General features: G+C 36.2%; 1 protein-coding gene across 1 annotated transcript in view; it reads left to right on the forward strand.

Annotated features, from left to right (window-relative positions):
• ADAMTS9 (ADAM metallopeptidase with thrombospondin type 1 motif 9) overlaps window positions 1–16,480 on the forward strand; it is a gene marked incomplete at its 5' end in the record, with an annotated part of 162,716 nt that overhangs the window by 119,691 nt on the left and 26,545 nt on the right. The window contains 2 exons of the mRNA XM_081319708.1: window positions 5,110–5,277; window positions 12,830–13,003. Of these exons, the coding sequence (XP_081175834.1) occupies window positions 5,110–5,277; window positions 12,830–13,003 (342 nt within the window). The remainder of the gene's footprint in view (window positions 1–5,109; window positions 5,278–12,829; window positions 13,004–16,480) is intronic.

A 16,480-nucleotide genomic window follows, 5' to 3' on the forward strand; every position in this document is an offset into this window, starting at 1 on the left:
TTTGGAAAGACCATATCAAAGGTAGGGCGATACTGTTGAGCTGAGATGGGTCTGACCCTTGAAAACTCAGAATTGAGTCAGGCCATATTGATAGATTCTGGTAATGTGAGAGGTCCTACAGAAACCTACAAATTGTGTTCCAAAAAGCTTGGTTCAGAGTCAGCCAGATGGGATGGGCAAATGTTGCCCTTCATATGAATTAAGAGAAAAGTTAAGGGGGAGCCTCAACTTGATTCACTGCGAGAGGATCCTTCAGAAGCCTCAGTCCCAAGTCCAGGATCTGTTGATCTTAACAGACATTTGCCCTATGATCATGAACTCTGCTCCTGAGGTGACTGGGTATGAATGCATGCATGTTATTGAGCCATTGGGACAAATCCTGCTGATATATTCACCACTCACTAGATGACATTATTAGTGCTAGTGAGTGTGGGATTTTACTTCTTATTTATATTGGCTTGCCCTGCCAGTTTTGGTGACAGTATGATTTTCTCCTTGGTAGTTCCTTGCTTAGAGTATTGCTTTCTGCTTGATAGTTTGCTGGTGTCAATCCCTACTTATCTAGGTGTTGGCTGCTAGAGAAGATGTATTCTGGTCTTTGTCTTTCCTTCTTAGTTTTTTTTATTGCCTCTTGTGTATGGTATATAAATATGGTTTATCTCTCTGAGTCTGTTAGTGGTTCTTTTGTCTGAAGTGGAAGCTTCCAGGAATTTCCTAGCAGTTTGGGATTTGTCTTGGTTTAAGATGCTAATAGTTTCCTGGTTGAAATTGTGGTTGGTAGACTGCCTATTTGTCGTGCAATTGAAGAGTTTTCATCATGTCTTCTAAGTGTAGTTGATGATCATGGATGCATTCTTCTTGTCATTTGCCTATCTGTCCTACATAGTGATTGTTACAGTCCTTACACTGTATGTTGTAGATGACTTCTGTTTTTCCTTCTTGGGCTACTGAGGGGTTGTTGTTTTTTTGGCTTGCTTAAGATGTTTTAGTTGTTTTATGTGCTATAGTGATGCAGGGTAGGTGTAATAGTCTGTTGATTGTTTAAAAATCATTTTTGATTATCGTTAACGTTATCCTTTTCATAGCTTGTGCTGGTTGTGCTATAGTGGACTGAGTGGACAGGCACTTCTTGATGAAGTTGCATGGGATCCATTTTGATGGACTATGTTGTATAAGCAATTTGTTTCCTTTTTCTGGTGTTCCAGGCTGCTGCAGTGGATTTGTGCCGGTCTGAATAATGTTGTTTTTTAAAATAGTACTTTTATTAAAGATTACAATTACAACAATAAAAACTAATGCAAACTAAAAACAAAACAAAAATAAAATGTAAAGGGTGGATAAAACAAAAGAGAAAAGAGAAAAAAATAGAGAAATAATGAAGAAAAATAATATAATAAAGAAAAAGAAAAGAAATATATAAAGAATCACAAGAGTAAACAGTTTTAGTAACTTATTATCTTCTCTTAAAATGCAATAAATGATCTCTTTTTCCCATATCTCGTCTCTTCTCTATAACAAGTCCATGAAACCTCATCATTTCAGTCCTGATGTCTGCAAAAATCCACTAAGGGTTACCAGAGATACCTGCTTTAACCTTGATCAAATAAACCAGCTTTATATTCCTTCCTTTTATTTCTTACCATCTTAATCTTTAGTCCCTTCAAAAAACATTATAGAACTTGATTTCATTTCTCAGAAAATTCTTCAAAAGTTTTAACAAGCCCCTTTTGTACATCCAGTATAGGAAAATTATCCAAGTTAATATTATCCAAATTATCCTTCTTGTTTTGTTATTTGCATACACCTTTTTAATTATTAATACAGTACATCAGCCAAGGGCTCCACAATTAGCGTTTTTTTTCTATTGGGGATTCTGGGGCGTGTTTAGCGAGTTTCATCACAATCCAGCAAAGACTTCTATTGAGCTCCTAGTTGCTCACTGGGCAACAGAAAGCAATAGGTGCTTGACATTATTATCCTTAAAACTAATCAGTTGGCTGGTCTAAGATGGCTGCTTAGTCACAAAGTGGTATCTGCTGGGCTAGTGAAGGAAAATGAAGCTGATTAAGGGTACAAGTAGGAGTACAAGCTCCTGTTGGAGCCCACACCATGGAATTGGTAGAAGATTATACTTCTTTCTTTATTGTATCAGTGGGCTCTCATTCATGGGACCGGAATGGACAACTCCTTTTAGGGAAGAGAAGTGCAGCTACAACTCTTGCCTGATCACTTTACTAGTTTCCACATTCGTTAACAAATATGTTGATCAAAGAATCCAGTCCCTTCCCTTAAATATTGCCACCTAGTGGAACCTAGGAAGTGTGTCTTTTCTGCAGCAGCTCTTGCCCTATGGAACATCTTGCCCAATATTGGGCAGACCCTGCTCTCTTGGCTTTTCCATAAGGCCAAGAATTGTCTCCTCCCCCAAAATACTGGGATAGGGTGAAGGAGAAGCCAAAGATGGTGAAGTTGAATGCATCAGGGGCTGAAAGCCCAGGTTTTTGCTTGTCCTTTTCTTTTGATGCTTTTATTCCCAAGGGGTGTTTTTTGGGGGGGCGGGGGGGTACTGTTATTGTGAGCCACTCAGGCTTGTATCTCGTAAGATGAGCAGCCGCATAAGTATTTGAAATAAATCTCCAATATACTGGGGGGGGGGAGAGAATCTAGTGTTTGAAAAGCTTGCTTGAAATAGAGAGAGACACTGCGTATCCCTGGATCCTTGCAGGATTTAGTACTGATTTTGGACAGCCATGTACCATTGATGGTAAGGCAACCTTTTTATAGGCCTTTGACTTTATCTGGGTGAAACTTGGCTTTGGTGACTCACGAGCTGGTAAGCTCAAGCATCAATTATTGTAATGTAGCCTGTATGGAGTGGTCTTTGGAAATAATCTGAAAATGCCAGTAGGCCCAAGATGCCAAATTACAGGCAGTGACAGATATTTCTCATTATCCTTGTACTAAAACACGTTCATGGACAGCTTTCCCAGCTCACTTCAATGTGTTTAAAGCCTTCCATGGCTACGGGTCAATTGCCTCCTCCTGTGCACTCCTTCCCCTACTCTCAGATCCTAAGTGGGACAGGTTTTTTGTGGTCCCATCATGGATGCTTTTAATATCCACATTGGAATTGTGTTTCTTTTCCCACTGCCCAGCTCATGCTATGAAACAAGCTGACGCTGGAATTAAAGCAGTCTTTCCTCCTTACTTAAAGCATTTTAGTATTTTGCCTTATGTTTCAGTTTTTACATTTTTATTCGTTATATCTTTTAATACTTTTTAATGAATATTTTATCCTAGTTTTGAGGCCATAATAGTAGTAGGCAACATATACATTTTTCAAATGCAGGTAGTCCTAGACCTGCAATCATAATTGAGCCCATAGCTTTGGTCATAAGTTGTGGAAGTTGTAAATCAAGTCACTACGTAGCCAGAACCAATTTTAGAACCGTTTCTATGGTGGTCATTAAGCAAATGCTGCAATTGCTGAAAGTCTACCACAGTCATTAAGCAAACCCATTGTTCACTATAGGGCATTTTTTTGCCAGAAACTGGAAGTAAAGATTGTAAATCATGGTCATATGACTGCAGGGCACCGCAAACAGTCATAAATGTGGGCTAGTTTCTGAATGTCCAAAATGCAAACTTGAACTTGTCCGAAATGGAACTTTGAATTCAGATTGTAAGTAGCTTTTGGAGTGTCTGTTATAACTTGAAATGGTTGTTATGCAATAGATCGTAAGTCAAGAACTATCTGTAAATAAAATACAGGTCCAGCATGCCAATTCAATATAGAAATGTTAAATAATGCTTACACTGATTTAGTTACTTTCCAAATAAAAAATCATACCCTCTAGCAATATTTAGAAAGCTTAACATAAGGCTTTCCAAATTGGAATGGCAGATCTTATATTTTTATAATGCCTTGAAAGTCTTAGATGTTTGTACAGCTAGCACAGTGGAACCTAATATTCAGCATCCAAATCATAATTACTGACGTCATTTGGTCAGTAACAAGGACAAAAAGAGAGACCATTTCTTCCAAGCTTGCAAAATGGGTAGTGGTAACTCACAGACTGATTTTATCATGCAATTTGGCTGGGTATCCTATAGACAAAGAGGTATATACTGGAAGAAGAGTACATTGCCTGAGTTTTGTGAAAGCAGTAATGGCACTGTAGACATAAAAAGGGTGATTAGGCAATTAATAATAAAATAAATACTTTCCAGCTCTTGCCATTATGGTTACCTTAAATCAGATTTTTAAAAACCTGCCATTTAAGCCCTTGCACTGATTATCATCTCTGTCAACCAAGCCAAGAACCTGCTAGGTGTTAGTGAACTGCCTCTTCTTGAATTGACTCCATTCTGGAAAGAAAACAGGAGATCATTACTTTGAGAGATCACAAGAAAATGTATTTGTGTATAGGATTCAGGATTAAACAGGCACTGTGTGTGAAATAACGCATAATGACTTGTTTAACATGTAATGAAGGAATGAAAAATGAATATTCCTGCATCATGCTGCGTAAGAGGCCCACTGAGCAAGGAACTGTCATATTAAATTCCTGCTCTGCCTTTAGATTCCTTTTGATTCCTAAACCTTTTGATAGATACTAATCTAAAATCAAAATGGTTCAGGGGCCCATATGCCAGAAGTGGTCACATTTGTAAAAGTTCAATGAACCAGCAGAAGTAGGTTGAATGTCACTGTTTTATTACAAAGCTTGTACCAATATACTCGTGCTGTGCTTTTTGCTTGGCTCATAATGTCCCATTGCGTCTCTTTTCCCATCTTCCTAGCTGGCTACAAAAAGTACTTAAAATCCCAAGCCCCTTCTGGTTACACATATGTGTAATTAGCAAGCAACAGCAAACAATTATTTCAGTCTAAAAGAAAAAATTGAACACGTTATTTTGAGAGATTGGTGACACCATCTCAAAGAGTTCCAGAAGCTGAAAAAGAGAAACGTAGTAAACAGGGGGACGCCAAACATATAACAGCTGGTGCATGCTTTTCCTTTCACTTCAAATGCTGTATTTTAATAATATGTGTAAGGACTTAACAAAAATGCGTAAGGTACATTAGCATCCCTCTTTTCTTTTCAGTGTTCTGTTTCTTGTGGACGAGGACAGAAGTACCGAGAAGTATATTGCATGTCGAAGGATGGGAAACTTTTAGAAAACAGTCTTTGTACACAACTGGCTAAACCAAATGTGCTGAGGAAGTGTAGAGGTGGCAGGTGCCCCAAATGGAAAGCAGGAGACTGGGGACAGGTAAGGTGTTTACACAGTAACTGTTGGTCATATTTGCATAAGACTGAAAGGGTGTGTACCTTCATTGCATGTGTATACTGAAAATACTTGGAGTACATGTTTTATACTCCTAAGGATACTGAACCTCCCATATATTCTACATGGGAAGAAACAAGCAACTGGTACATGCAAGAAACTTGAACATTCATTATTCGTTTGAAAGAAACTGTTCTTAGGTAGCTCTGCTTCTATATCAATACCAAACCCATAGGTATATAGAGACAGAAACATTATGGATTCAGTATTAAGTACCTCTCTTTCTATTTCTGAATTGATAGCCCTGCTCCCCTTCAGCCCAACCATTTTAAAGATGGGGGGTTGGGCTGATCCATCAAACTCAGATGAAGTACCAAAGGAAAGTCATCTTGTATTAGTTGCAGTATTTCTTCCGCTGCTTCTCTTGTTGTACGATACAGAACTTGGATCTTGTAATTTATCCAATATTATAGTCCACATGTCTATTCAGATGTACTAAGACAACTTTAATTGGAGAAAGTGTCCCCTGCTTCCAAACCAGGAGGGTTAACAAGTATTTATAAATACTTTTTTTCTATGCTGCCAGGTTTCTTTTCTCCCTCCCTCAGTCCCTCCCTCTCTCTCTGGTCAATTAGGATTTTTAACTCTAAACCAAACCAATTCTGTATTTCCTCACCAAACATGTGTACCTCACCCACTTTGTATGTAGAGTATATGCTGGTTACTATATGTGTGTACAGATAAACATGTGCGTGCACCAGCATAAGCCAAACTCTGTTTCCCTAAAAGAGTAAAATCAAGTCAAAATTAACTGGATTAACAAATGCCGGTTGAAATTAATTACTTGTAAAATAAGGCATCTGTTGGTCAGATTAATTGACCCCTCACATATAGACCTTTTCACACCTACAGATTGTGAACATCTAAACATAAAATCTATGCTTTATGTTCAATAGAACATACGTTTTATTTAATCAAAGGTTACATAGGGAAGAGATCCTTGGGTACTAAGTTGCTTTGTCCTTCAGTCTCTTGTTCCCCTCTACAAGCAGAGGGTTAATTTCTGATGGGAAAAACCCCATAGCCCTTTTGAGGAATTGCAAAAAGGATTAGGAATTACCAGGCAAGCAGTGGGGCTAAACTCATTTTTACTAACGTTGTCTGTTCTCAGAGAATGTAAAATGACTATCCTGCCCAATGTGCTAATAATTATTTGGGGGTATAACTTTTCATCTTCCTATTTAATACATACAAGCACACCCATTAAATTTAAACTGGCTACTAAAATATAGGATATTTTGTATAATATAGAACTGCGTGGATAATAATCTTCCCTGCACACATACATTCTTCATAACCTTTCTTGGAATATCTAGCTTTAAAAGCTTCAGCATCATTTATTGAGAAGAGAGATCTGCGTCTCTTGAGTGTAGCTGAAGAAAGGGCAGAGAATCTACACAAAAGAACATTATTTCTGCTCACACAGCCCAGAGATTGCCCCATATCCCAGACCTCTGGTTTGTCTGTGCTGTAACTATTCCACTTACTGGTAGTAATTCACAGAAAAGGCTGTTATAATGTACCATCCTTTTATAAACAGAGACGAATGGGAGGGACCAGTGCTTGATGTTGCTAGGCAACTGTGAGGTGGGTCAAGGAATCTGAAATAGCAGAACACTTGGCCCTAGCTTTCCTTTCTCACTAGTGGCTAGATGGCGAATAGGAAAGAAAAGAATAAAAATGAAATTACCTAGAAAGAAAGAAGAACAGTAAAGAACATGCAAATGTGAAAAGCAAGTGATCAGAAATACAGTTATGTATTATGACTGCCGCTGAGTAAATAATAACAACTAAACATCCTTCAATTTAGTAATATTAGTTCTTTGGTCAAAATAGAAAGCTAGGGAATTATTATTCCTTTATCCAGGATCCTGAGCATTTTGACCTGTCTTTCCCAAGATGTACCCTCCATAAATGTTGAGTATAACTCCCACAATTCCCAAAAATGCACATTATTGTGGGGATTCTGGGAGTTGGAAGTCCCAGAAATCCACATGTGGGTGGGAGATAAATTGCAGAGTTTAACTGTGGTGGGAGGACATCTGAGGAAGAAAGGGAAGGAAGAGGGGAGGGGAGGAATTGAAGGTGGGTGAGCACCCTGGGGGAAAAAAATGCCACCCAAAGATACAGTGAAATTAGTAAGCACAGCGAGTAAATAGGTAGCAGATAGATGAGTACTGTAAATAGAAGCAGAGGATAAATCAACTAATGGTCTTCCTTTTTTCTGCACCCTTCTATTATGAATATAATACTTTAAACATATCAAGGAAGGTAGCCCTGATTCCAGTTAGAGTGAGGAGAAGCATAAGAAAAAGAAGATCTGGGTCCCCTTCTTAGACCTCAATATTTGTCCGTCTCTTAATCAGGTCACCTGTCATAATTTGGAGTAAATCTGAAAAGTCGAATATATTATTTTGTGCCTCCTTAACAAAATAACTGCCTCTAGTTATCAAACTCATAGCTTAAACAATTTGGAATTTAATAAAAGCATGCTGGAGAATGCATAACAGTCTGTCAAAAGCATGAAGAAATATAAAAATAGACATTTTAAATTGTTTAACCATGATCCAAAATGATTGGGTCCATTTCGGAAAGAAACACAAATTAGCAAGGCTAGAGCATGATTTATAGGCTATGGTAATGTGTTGTGATGTGACAATTAAAAGATTTATGATTGCAGTGCTGCGCCCAGTTGCATATGTTTAGCCCCATTGACACTCATGGGGTAAGTATGCCTAACTGAGGGTAAGATTGTATATAATCTGAATGCTAATGCTTATTTCAAGTATAAGCTTATCAGGCCTAGCCAGGAGGCTATATTTTTCAGGCAGTATAAATAGAAGCGTCTGTCACCTTAATATTGTAAATGATATCAGTTTAAGCCATCTGGTCATCTGGCTATAAAGCTGCAGCACTATTTTTAAAAAATTTACAAAATGTATTTATTGCCACCCATGGGGGAACTTGAGATTTTGCCATTATATAGTCAGTCTAGAAAAAGATATTACTCATTATGGCACAATGCAGTGGCACATTTTGTCTAGCTGAACCGTTAGAAAATCAAAACATAAGGAGGCTGAAATAATGTTTTTTAGAATGTGGTGCCTCTTCGTGCTAGGTACCGATGTTGAAAAAAATATTTTTATTAGCTGCTACAATATATTGTAGCATTTCCAAATCCTGTTCTCCAAGCATTTCAGAGAACTGGTCATTTAAAAGCAACAGAAAGTATAGAAAGTCAAGAAGCTTAGGTATAAGATAATACAGAGATAACATAGCCAAGGCTTGAAATTTAGTCGGAAGGAAGGAAGGAAGGAAGGAAGGAAGGAAGGAAGGAAGGAAGGAAGGAAGGAAGGAAGGAAGGAAGGAAGGAAGGAAGGAAGAGAGACATGAAATTTCATGGTTTCCTTTTAAATTTTCTGGAGGCAAAAGCTATGGGAGAAAAATGCCTATAAAAAGACTACGGTATTTACCCATCTATAAGAAGAAGTGTTTTCCCAATTAAGTAGCTCGAATTGCTTGTGGGGGAGTTGTCCTTACATTAAACAGACAATCCTGCTCAAAACCACAAAGAATTGTAGATGCAAATAATGAAAGCAAATGGCTTCCGAAAGGAAGAATCCATTTGCCCAACTGGAGTGGGATTATACCACTTGTTCCCATTGTGACTTCTAATTTTTCCCCAATGAAGGAGCAGCCACACAAATTGGGGAAAAGAGGTGGTTGCCATGACAATTAAAAATGATGTTCATTTCCATTCCAAAATGTTCTAAAACAGATCGACCAGGGAATTAGCGTGGTCCTGGTTATTATTTGCTGATTGTAATTTCCAAATAGGCATCTAAGCGGCCACTGTGGTAAGCAAATGGGACTACATACGGTACAACATTGGTCTGAGCCAGCAGAATAGTTCTTAAAATCTTATTTCCTAAACAGTAGTAAAGTGATGGCTGATATTTTTGCTATTATCATCAGAAGCAATTCATTAGCTGAATCCAGTGTTTCTTTTGCCTCAGAATTACCAACTGTAAGCCCATCACCATCATTGTTTTTTTTATTTAAAAAGTTTTACAATACATTTTGACTTTAATCCCCCCCTCCCCCACCCCCCACCCAACCCTCCCTATCCCTTCCCCCCATTCCCTCCCCCCCCCCGACTTCCCAGAGCTAAATACAGGGTATAAAATCAAAAAACAAACATAAGCACCCCTATGTTATCAGCAATAAACTATTAATTCTATCTCCCTCTAGCTCATGTAAAATGAATACAAACAATATTAATATTACAAATAAAGTAAAAGAGAAAAACAGAAAAAGAGCTTTACTCAGAATAGATTTTCTTAATCCCAGTCCTTATTCATATTAATTTCAAAAAAAAGAAAAAAAACTTTCACCTACTATTTACATTCTCCAACCTTTCTCTAATTTCTAAACAAATTCTCAGTTACGCGCCAAAAGCGCCTATCTATTAACCTTAATAATCTCCAACCAAACTAAACCATAATCAAAAATAATTCTTGCATGTATCACGCCAAATGTCTCGCAGTTCCAAGTCATCCTTGAGTTCAAATAAAAAGAGTAAAAAAAAAAGGTGTAAGCAGTCTGTAAGACAACTTGTTGTTAATTAGGAGCTTGCATACCCATTCTTAGTTCAACACATACTTTTAGTCCATAACCCTAATATACTTTTCTAACAAGCAAATAACATCCATCTTAAATTGTGTTAAATATTAAAAAAAAACTTTCTTTCTCCTCTATGATAAATTTAATCCATTAAGATTCTAATTTAAAAATTTAATCAGCAATCTTAACGCCCCAAAGCTTTTGGAGCACGTCTGTCATGACCCCCAAAACTTCTTTGGACCGCGCCCCTCCCACATCTTCACTGTAAGTACACCATCACCATCATTGTTTGTATTTGGCTTACTCTGAGTAACTGAGTAAATACGGTCAGGGTAACAAAGGCACTTTCAAAGCTGATCATTTGTTGCTCTTGGATACCCATTAATGTCTGCTCTGTTACCTGCATTTATGATAAAACAGTCAAAACTTTTTCTATAAATCAAGCTTCAATCTGGAAAAGAGACTTCTGTCCCAAAACATATTTAAATATCAATTCATTTCTGAATAATCTAGGCTCAGTGTTGTATTAGGACTTCTATCCCTCCTCGGCAGGTAGAATGAAGATGCAAAACACTCTCTGCTGTTACATTCATTCGTTGGTCATTTGATTTTTTTTCCTCATTTTCAGAATTTTTTTTTAAATGACAAGCTTTGCACTCACATATTCCCAAAACTTCTTTTCAGCTTTTAAAAAAACAGTGAACCAAACCTTTGCTCTTCCTTCTTTCATACCTTCTTCTGCTTACACAAATAAAAAAGGCAGTCTATGCCTGCATTTATTTGGAGGGGAGAGTAAAATAGCAAGAAATCACCCAATTTGAAGTTTAAAATATCAGAAAGATGTTTAATTTTTATAAAAGACTAAACATGTTTTAATGAACTCAGATTGTAAGCATATTCCAAAATGGAAGTGCACATCTCTGTAATGCTCAAGAGCAGATTGGGGACAGTCAGCAAAGCAGCATTTTTCATGGGGATATATATTATTTTCAGTATTTTTTTAAACAAATGGGAAACATTTTTATTAAATTATTTTTTGCTGGGGCTATGCCTTTCTGTGTTCTTTTATTTCAAGTTTAAAAAGTTGGGGAGGGGGTTGGCCAAATTGTGATTTGCAGATCAAATCTTTTTATCTACTGGAAATGTTCTAACTTCTCCCTATAAAGTAATAAGCTTGCAATTATTCCCAGGATATTAGTTAGGGAATTATATAAGTATTAGATTCATATGTTCGCATATATTCTTGAGATTTAAATCTTTGAATACTATAGATATGAGATAGCTTTAAATTTTAGAGTGCATTTCTTTTGCTGTGATTAAATTATCCCAGTATCCCATGAGGAATACAGAGAATAAACAGTATTATTAATCACAATGGAAAGCACAGTACCATATGGGAAATACTTGCATCAGCCAACATAGAAATGAGACTATATTGTGTTCCACTTTTCAATGTTAGAAACCTGGCTTTCATAAATATTTATAATCCAAAGGAATGTCCACAGTCAGCTTATTCTTTTGGGTTTATCCACTTATGGGGCAACAAAGGCTAAAGAAACTGTTCTGTGGAATATTTCTTTTTCTTTGTATAGTAATTTGTAACAAATTGTAAATACAAAAAAGTTATAAGAACGTGTAACTTATGAATGTGATGTTATTTTACGGTATAAACGTATTCCTGCTTTAACTGGAACTTTTATAATCTACCTGTCAATGTTATACCTGTTATTTGCGTTTCAAATATCTCACAAAGCATAAAGTTGTAAATTATAACATGTTGTTTAATAATTTTTTGTTGCATTATTGCAAAGCCTTTAAAGTTCAAAAATGCTAAATGTCAGATTATTGTTCAGCTATATATCTTCTTGATTTTTAACCATTCCCCACTAAATTTAATTATCCTATTTAGAATCAAATTGCCTTTGATAATATTCTAACGAGTATATCATTGCTATAGTCAGGCTGCAAAATTGTGCATAAGTATTTCAAAATAAATCTAATTTGGTGTTAGGATTGTCTTCTTTGAAAACATCTTCATTGTGCTATAACACATACATTCAACTTGTTGTTGAGCAGCCTTAGACCTAAATACTCATTATCACTGAGTGCAGTGATAGTTGATCAAGTGTTTTCATGCATTGCAAATAATACCTAAGGTTTCACAATGATAATTAATATAAAAGAAAAGACAACTGTCATGCATCAAATATGCTAGATTCTTATAGAAAAAATGAATGTGCTTTCATGTGTAAACTTATGGTTTTTTTGCATCATATTTTCCTGGAAACAATAGACTTCTGTGGTTCAAAATAAAGGCCAGCCATGCCATGAAATACTGTATACTGAGGAGTCTGCCTTCGCCAGCAGAGTTTAGGCACAGTAAAGCACAAATTGCTGTTAATTATACACTTTATATGTATGTTATAAAAATGATTTTGTATATATGATGCTATATTATGTCCTCTACAGTGTAATGTTTTGAAATTATAAGCATGAATGCAAATATATTGATCAGATGGGAAGTGGATACAACAGATAGCTATTATTTTAGTAGTATACTGTACTTGATCAATACAATATAAATTTGTCTATGTGTCCCAATGGGAGAATATAATTTCAATATAAGTAAATGAATTTATTCAAGCTTATTGTTCAAGGTCTGTGGTGCCTCGGATAAGCCCTATATAAGAGCACTACATATGGAAATAATAAATTTTCTGACAACTCGCAATGGCATGTGTCTCTTAAAATCTAAAGTCCTTGATAAGCTTTGAATTAAGAACATTTTCCCAATGAACAGAGATTTTAAAAACATAGGCAAAGTGTTTTACACTTACTTTTTGAATCTCTCCAGTGTTCAGTATCCTGTGGGAAAGGAACTCAGCGGAGAAACGTCTTCTGCCATTTTACTGCTTCAAAAAGAACTAGAGAAACTGAATGCAATCAGTCAAGCAGACCAGCTTCTGAACAGGAATGTCAAATGGCAGAATGTTCGTTCTATTATTGGAAAACGGGGGATTGGCAAGAAGTAAGTAGACAAACAGTTTGGTATAAAATCAATTACATTAAAAATATTTAGAAAAGAGTTTTTTTAAGGCCTTATTATTCTTTGCAAAGAGCATTTACATTATCTGAACTTTCATAGGTAGGAACATAACAGCTGTGCTTAGTAATTGGATTAGGAGCTACCAGAAAACTCCAAAGCTATTGGCTACAGTGGGAAGTTAAAAAATGAATGCCAGAAAGAAGGAAGTGAGGAACCACTTCTATACTATTGTAAAAAAAAAGAAAAGAAATGAGAAATGTCGTCACTAAAGATTGAGCTTAACTTGGGGACATCTTTACCTTTTCTTCAGGGAATACCATGAGCTGAATGAAATAACTGCTGGCTACTTCAAAGATGCACTTAATAAATGGACATTTTTTTAATGCCACGGTTAACTTGTACCATGTCTTATTTAGAAATACAGGCTACCATTTGGCTTCTACTGACTGTGAGAGTGACTGAACAAATCAGGAAGCCTTATGTCTCAGTTCAGAGCCTGAAGTTATGGCTTTATTGGCTTCTTTTCTTAAATGAAAAAAAAATCACTTGTTTTTGCAATTCTTGTTTTACGGAAAAAGGAACAAGTCAACAGTCTTACTTTGTACCTAACCGTAAAACCAACCCAAAATAGAATTTTCTAATTTGTGAGCTCAATTCTTGCTGGCAGAAAGTTCCAAGACATTATGACTAAAGAAGACTATCTTATTATTATAAACAAATTGGAGCTTTGCCTAGTTGCTGAAGCTTATTCTATGACTTTCCCTGAAGAATTGGATTAAAAGGTTCTATAATTTAATCATCAGTAGGATACGTATTACAATAATCTTTTTCTGTACCCCTATTCTTGTATTGATCTTACCGTTCTCCAAAAATATACCTATGTTATGTGATCCAAGTCTGACCACTAGAAAGCACTTGCTTTCAAAAATGCTTTATTATTAATACATTACCAAGTTGTTCATTGCTGTAAACGTTGCAATTGGAGTGAAAGTGAAAAATATCTGACAAACTTATCGACATAGTGATTGGTCTGGTAGGTAGTGAAAAGGCTTATCAGAAATAAAGTCCATAGAAGATAATACAGTAGTCTCGACTTGCAACCATTCATTTAGTGACTGTTTAAAATTAAACAGCACTGGAAAAAGTGACTTACGATGTTTTTTTCACAGTTACGACCATTGCAAAATCCCCATGGTCTCCATTATCAAAATTTGGATGCTTGGCAACTGGCATGTATTTATGACAGTTACAGTGTCCCAGGGTCATGGGATCACCTTTTGCAACCTTCTGACAAGCAAAGTCAACGGGGAAGCCAGATACACTTAACAATTATGCTACTAACTTAACAACTACAGCGATTGAAGGTCCTTCTAAAAATAAAACCTGCTTAAATTGTGTTCATGCCTTAAAGCCTTTCACCGAAGGCTATTCAAATAGAATAAGAATAATTAAGAGGGAGATTACTATATGTGAGGTCAGAGCAAGTCAGGTAATAAGTAGAATGATTTGTTTTTATTTCAGCACAGAAAAATTCTCAGTACTTGAGACTGTACAACCTGATATATTAATAATGATCTAAGAGTAAACACTTTGGCTAGATGACCTATCAGGTTAAATATACAGTACATAGCTCCTTTTTCAGTTTTCCTTTGCTGAAACAAAGCATAGGAGCCTGACACTGATCAGTGTACCAGACAGATTTTATCCCTACTCCCTTGGCCATGCACCCACTTCAAAACTAATTGGAGCTTTCACATGACATGGGTAGTTAAAACCAAAAACAAAAGAAACAGAAAAGTCTTATTGATGTCCAACATACAAAAGATTAAACTTTCCCCTCTATCAAACTGAGGTTCTACTCTATACCGGGGCCTGAATGCCTACTTTGACCCCATACTTTCATGCTCATTAAAAACTGAATAACCACACCCAGGGGTTTTCTTAATGCCCACTTGTCTTCCCTTTTCCTTTACATTCTACAGCATAATCAGACTTTGGTGAGTTGTGAGTTGCGTGTATTGATATAGGAGAGGCGCATCGCATTACTTCTATCACCCAGGATATCTCAAAATACATGCAAAGTATATATCTTTATTTTAGTTTTGAGTTATATACAGAACGAAGGCATGCCCAGTGTAGTGCAATTTCACACCAGGATGACAGTATTGTATAACCTGTTAAATTACCTAATATGATCTGGTTATGAAAGATATGGCACTAATGTTTCATTTACACAAAATTGCATATAGTTCTTTCCTCTCTATTCTCTCCTTGCTGAATTTCTATTTGAAAGGGCAAGGGGGAAAAGTAATGCAACTCCCAGTTCTTCAGACTCTGAAAAAGCCAACTTTCCCCATTCAGATAATTATTCAAAACTAAGAAAGAAACACCTCTCCACCCAATTAAACATCTCTTTTGATGTCAGCCTTCTTGTCAATTGCTTAAGTGAAGGCTACAATATAGAGGGCAGAAGTTCTTACCACATTTTCTGTATAAAGTTACAGACTGCAGAGATCTCTTTTTTTTTTAAGAAAATGTGTACTTTGCTGGTTTTTCTATTTACTTTATAATCCATACATGCTCCTTTTGCATATAACGGGAAATGGGGTAATAGCTATGCCAAAGAGGTTTATCTTCAATTAGGGTAAATATATATGTAATACATATATTTGAATAGTGCTGCAGTAGTTTACATCATCTTATGGTTTAGTAGTTGTTTTACACAAAGAAGAAAGAAATAAAGATCCAATCTAACAATCCTGTTACTTTCCAACAAGCTTCTGGTAAAAAGAGAATGAAATATTGTTGGAAACACAGTATGAACGTAACACATTCAAGCTAATACACATATTATAAATACTTAAAAAGTAGGTCATCAAATAACATGAATTAGTAAGACTTACCAGTTGAAATAATTAGCTCCAAAGTAACTAACTTGCCTTGTCTCTCCATTGCTTTCTTCTCTGTTTCTCACTATTTTTGTTACAACTTTCCACAACTGGAAAGCATTAGATACCCCTCCTCTGCAAAACACTGCCCACCCTTTTGTGGGAGGTGAATGTCTGATGGGCTATGCTGATTCTCTAAAGCTTTCCAGGCTCTCTCTGTGTTAGTTTGATGTGTGTGTGTATCTGTGTCTAGTCTCTGTAAATCTCTAACATGTGACTGAAGTAACTACCAAGAATGTTTTTCTTTAAAAAAAATACACACCACTTTTTATTTTTCTTTAAAGAAAGCATATTCTATATCTATCAGATTGTTATAAAAATTATTCCTTTCTTTCTCTTCGTCAACCATTCTGGATTTCTTGTTTGGGTTTGCCTCACCTCCTTTTCAGATTAGTTTTGCCTATCGATTGAAAAAAAACACTTATCAAAAAGTCGCCTTGTCTGACATATATAAGTAGTTTACCAGTTATTTATTGAGAAATGAGATGCAGACTGAATTAAGCCAGCTATT

This window comes from Vipera berus (assembly GCF_964194415.1).
Source record: "Vipera berus genome assembly, chromosome: 2".
NCBI classification, from domain to species: Eukaryota; Metazoa; Chordata; class Lepidosauria; order Squamata; family Viperidae; genus Vipera; species Vipera berus.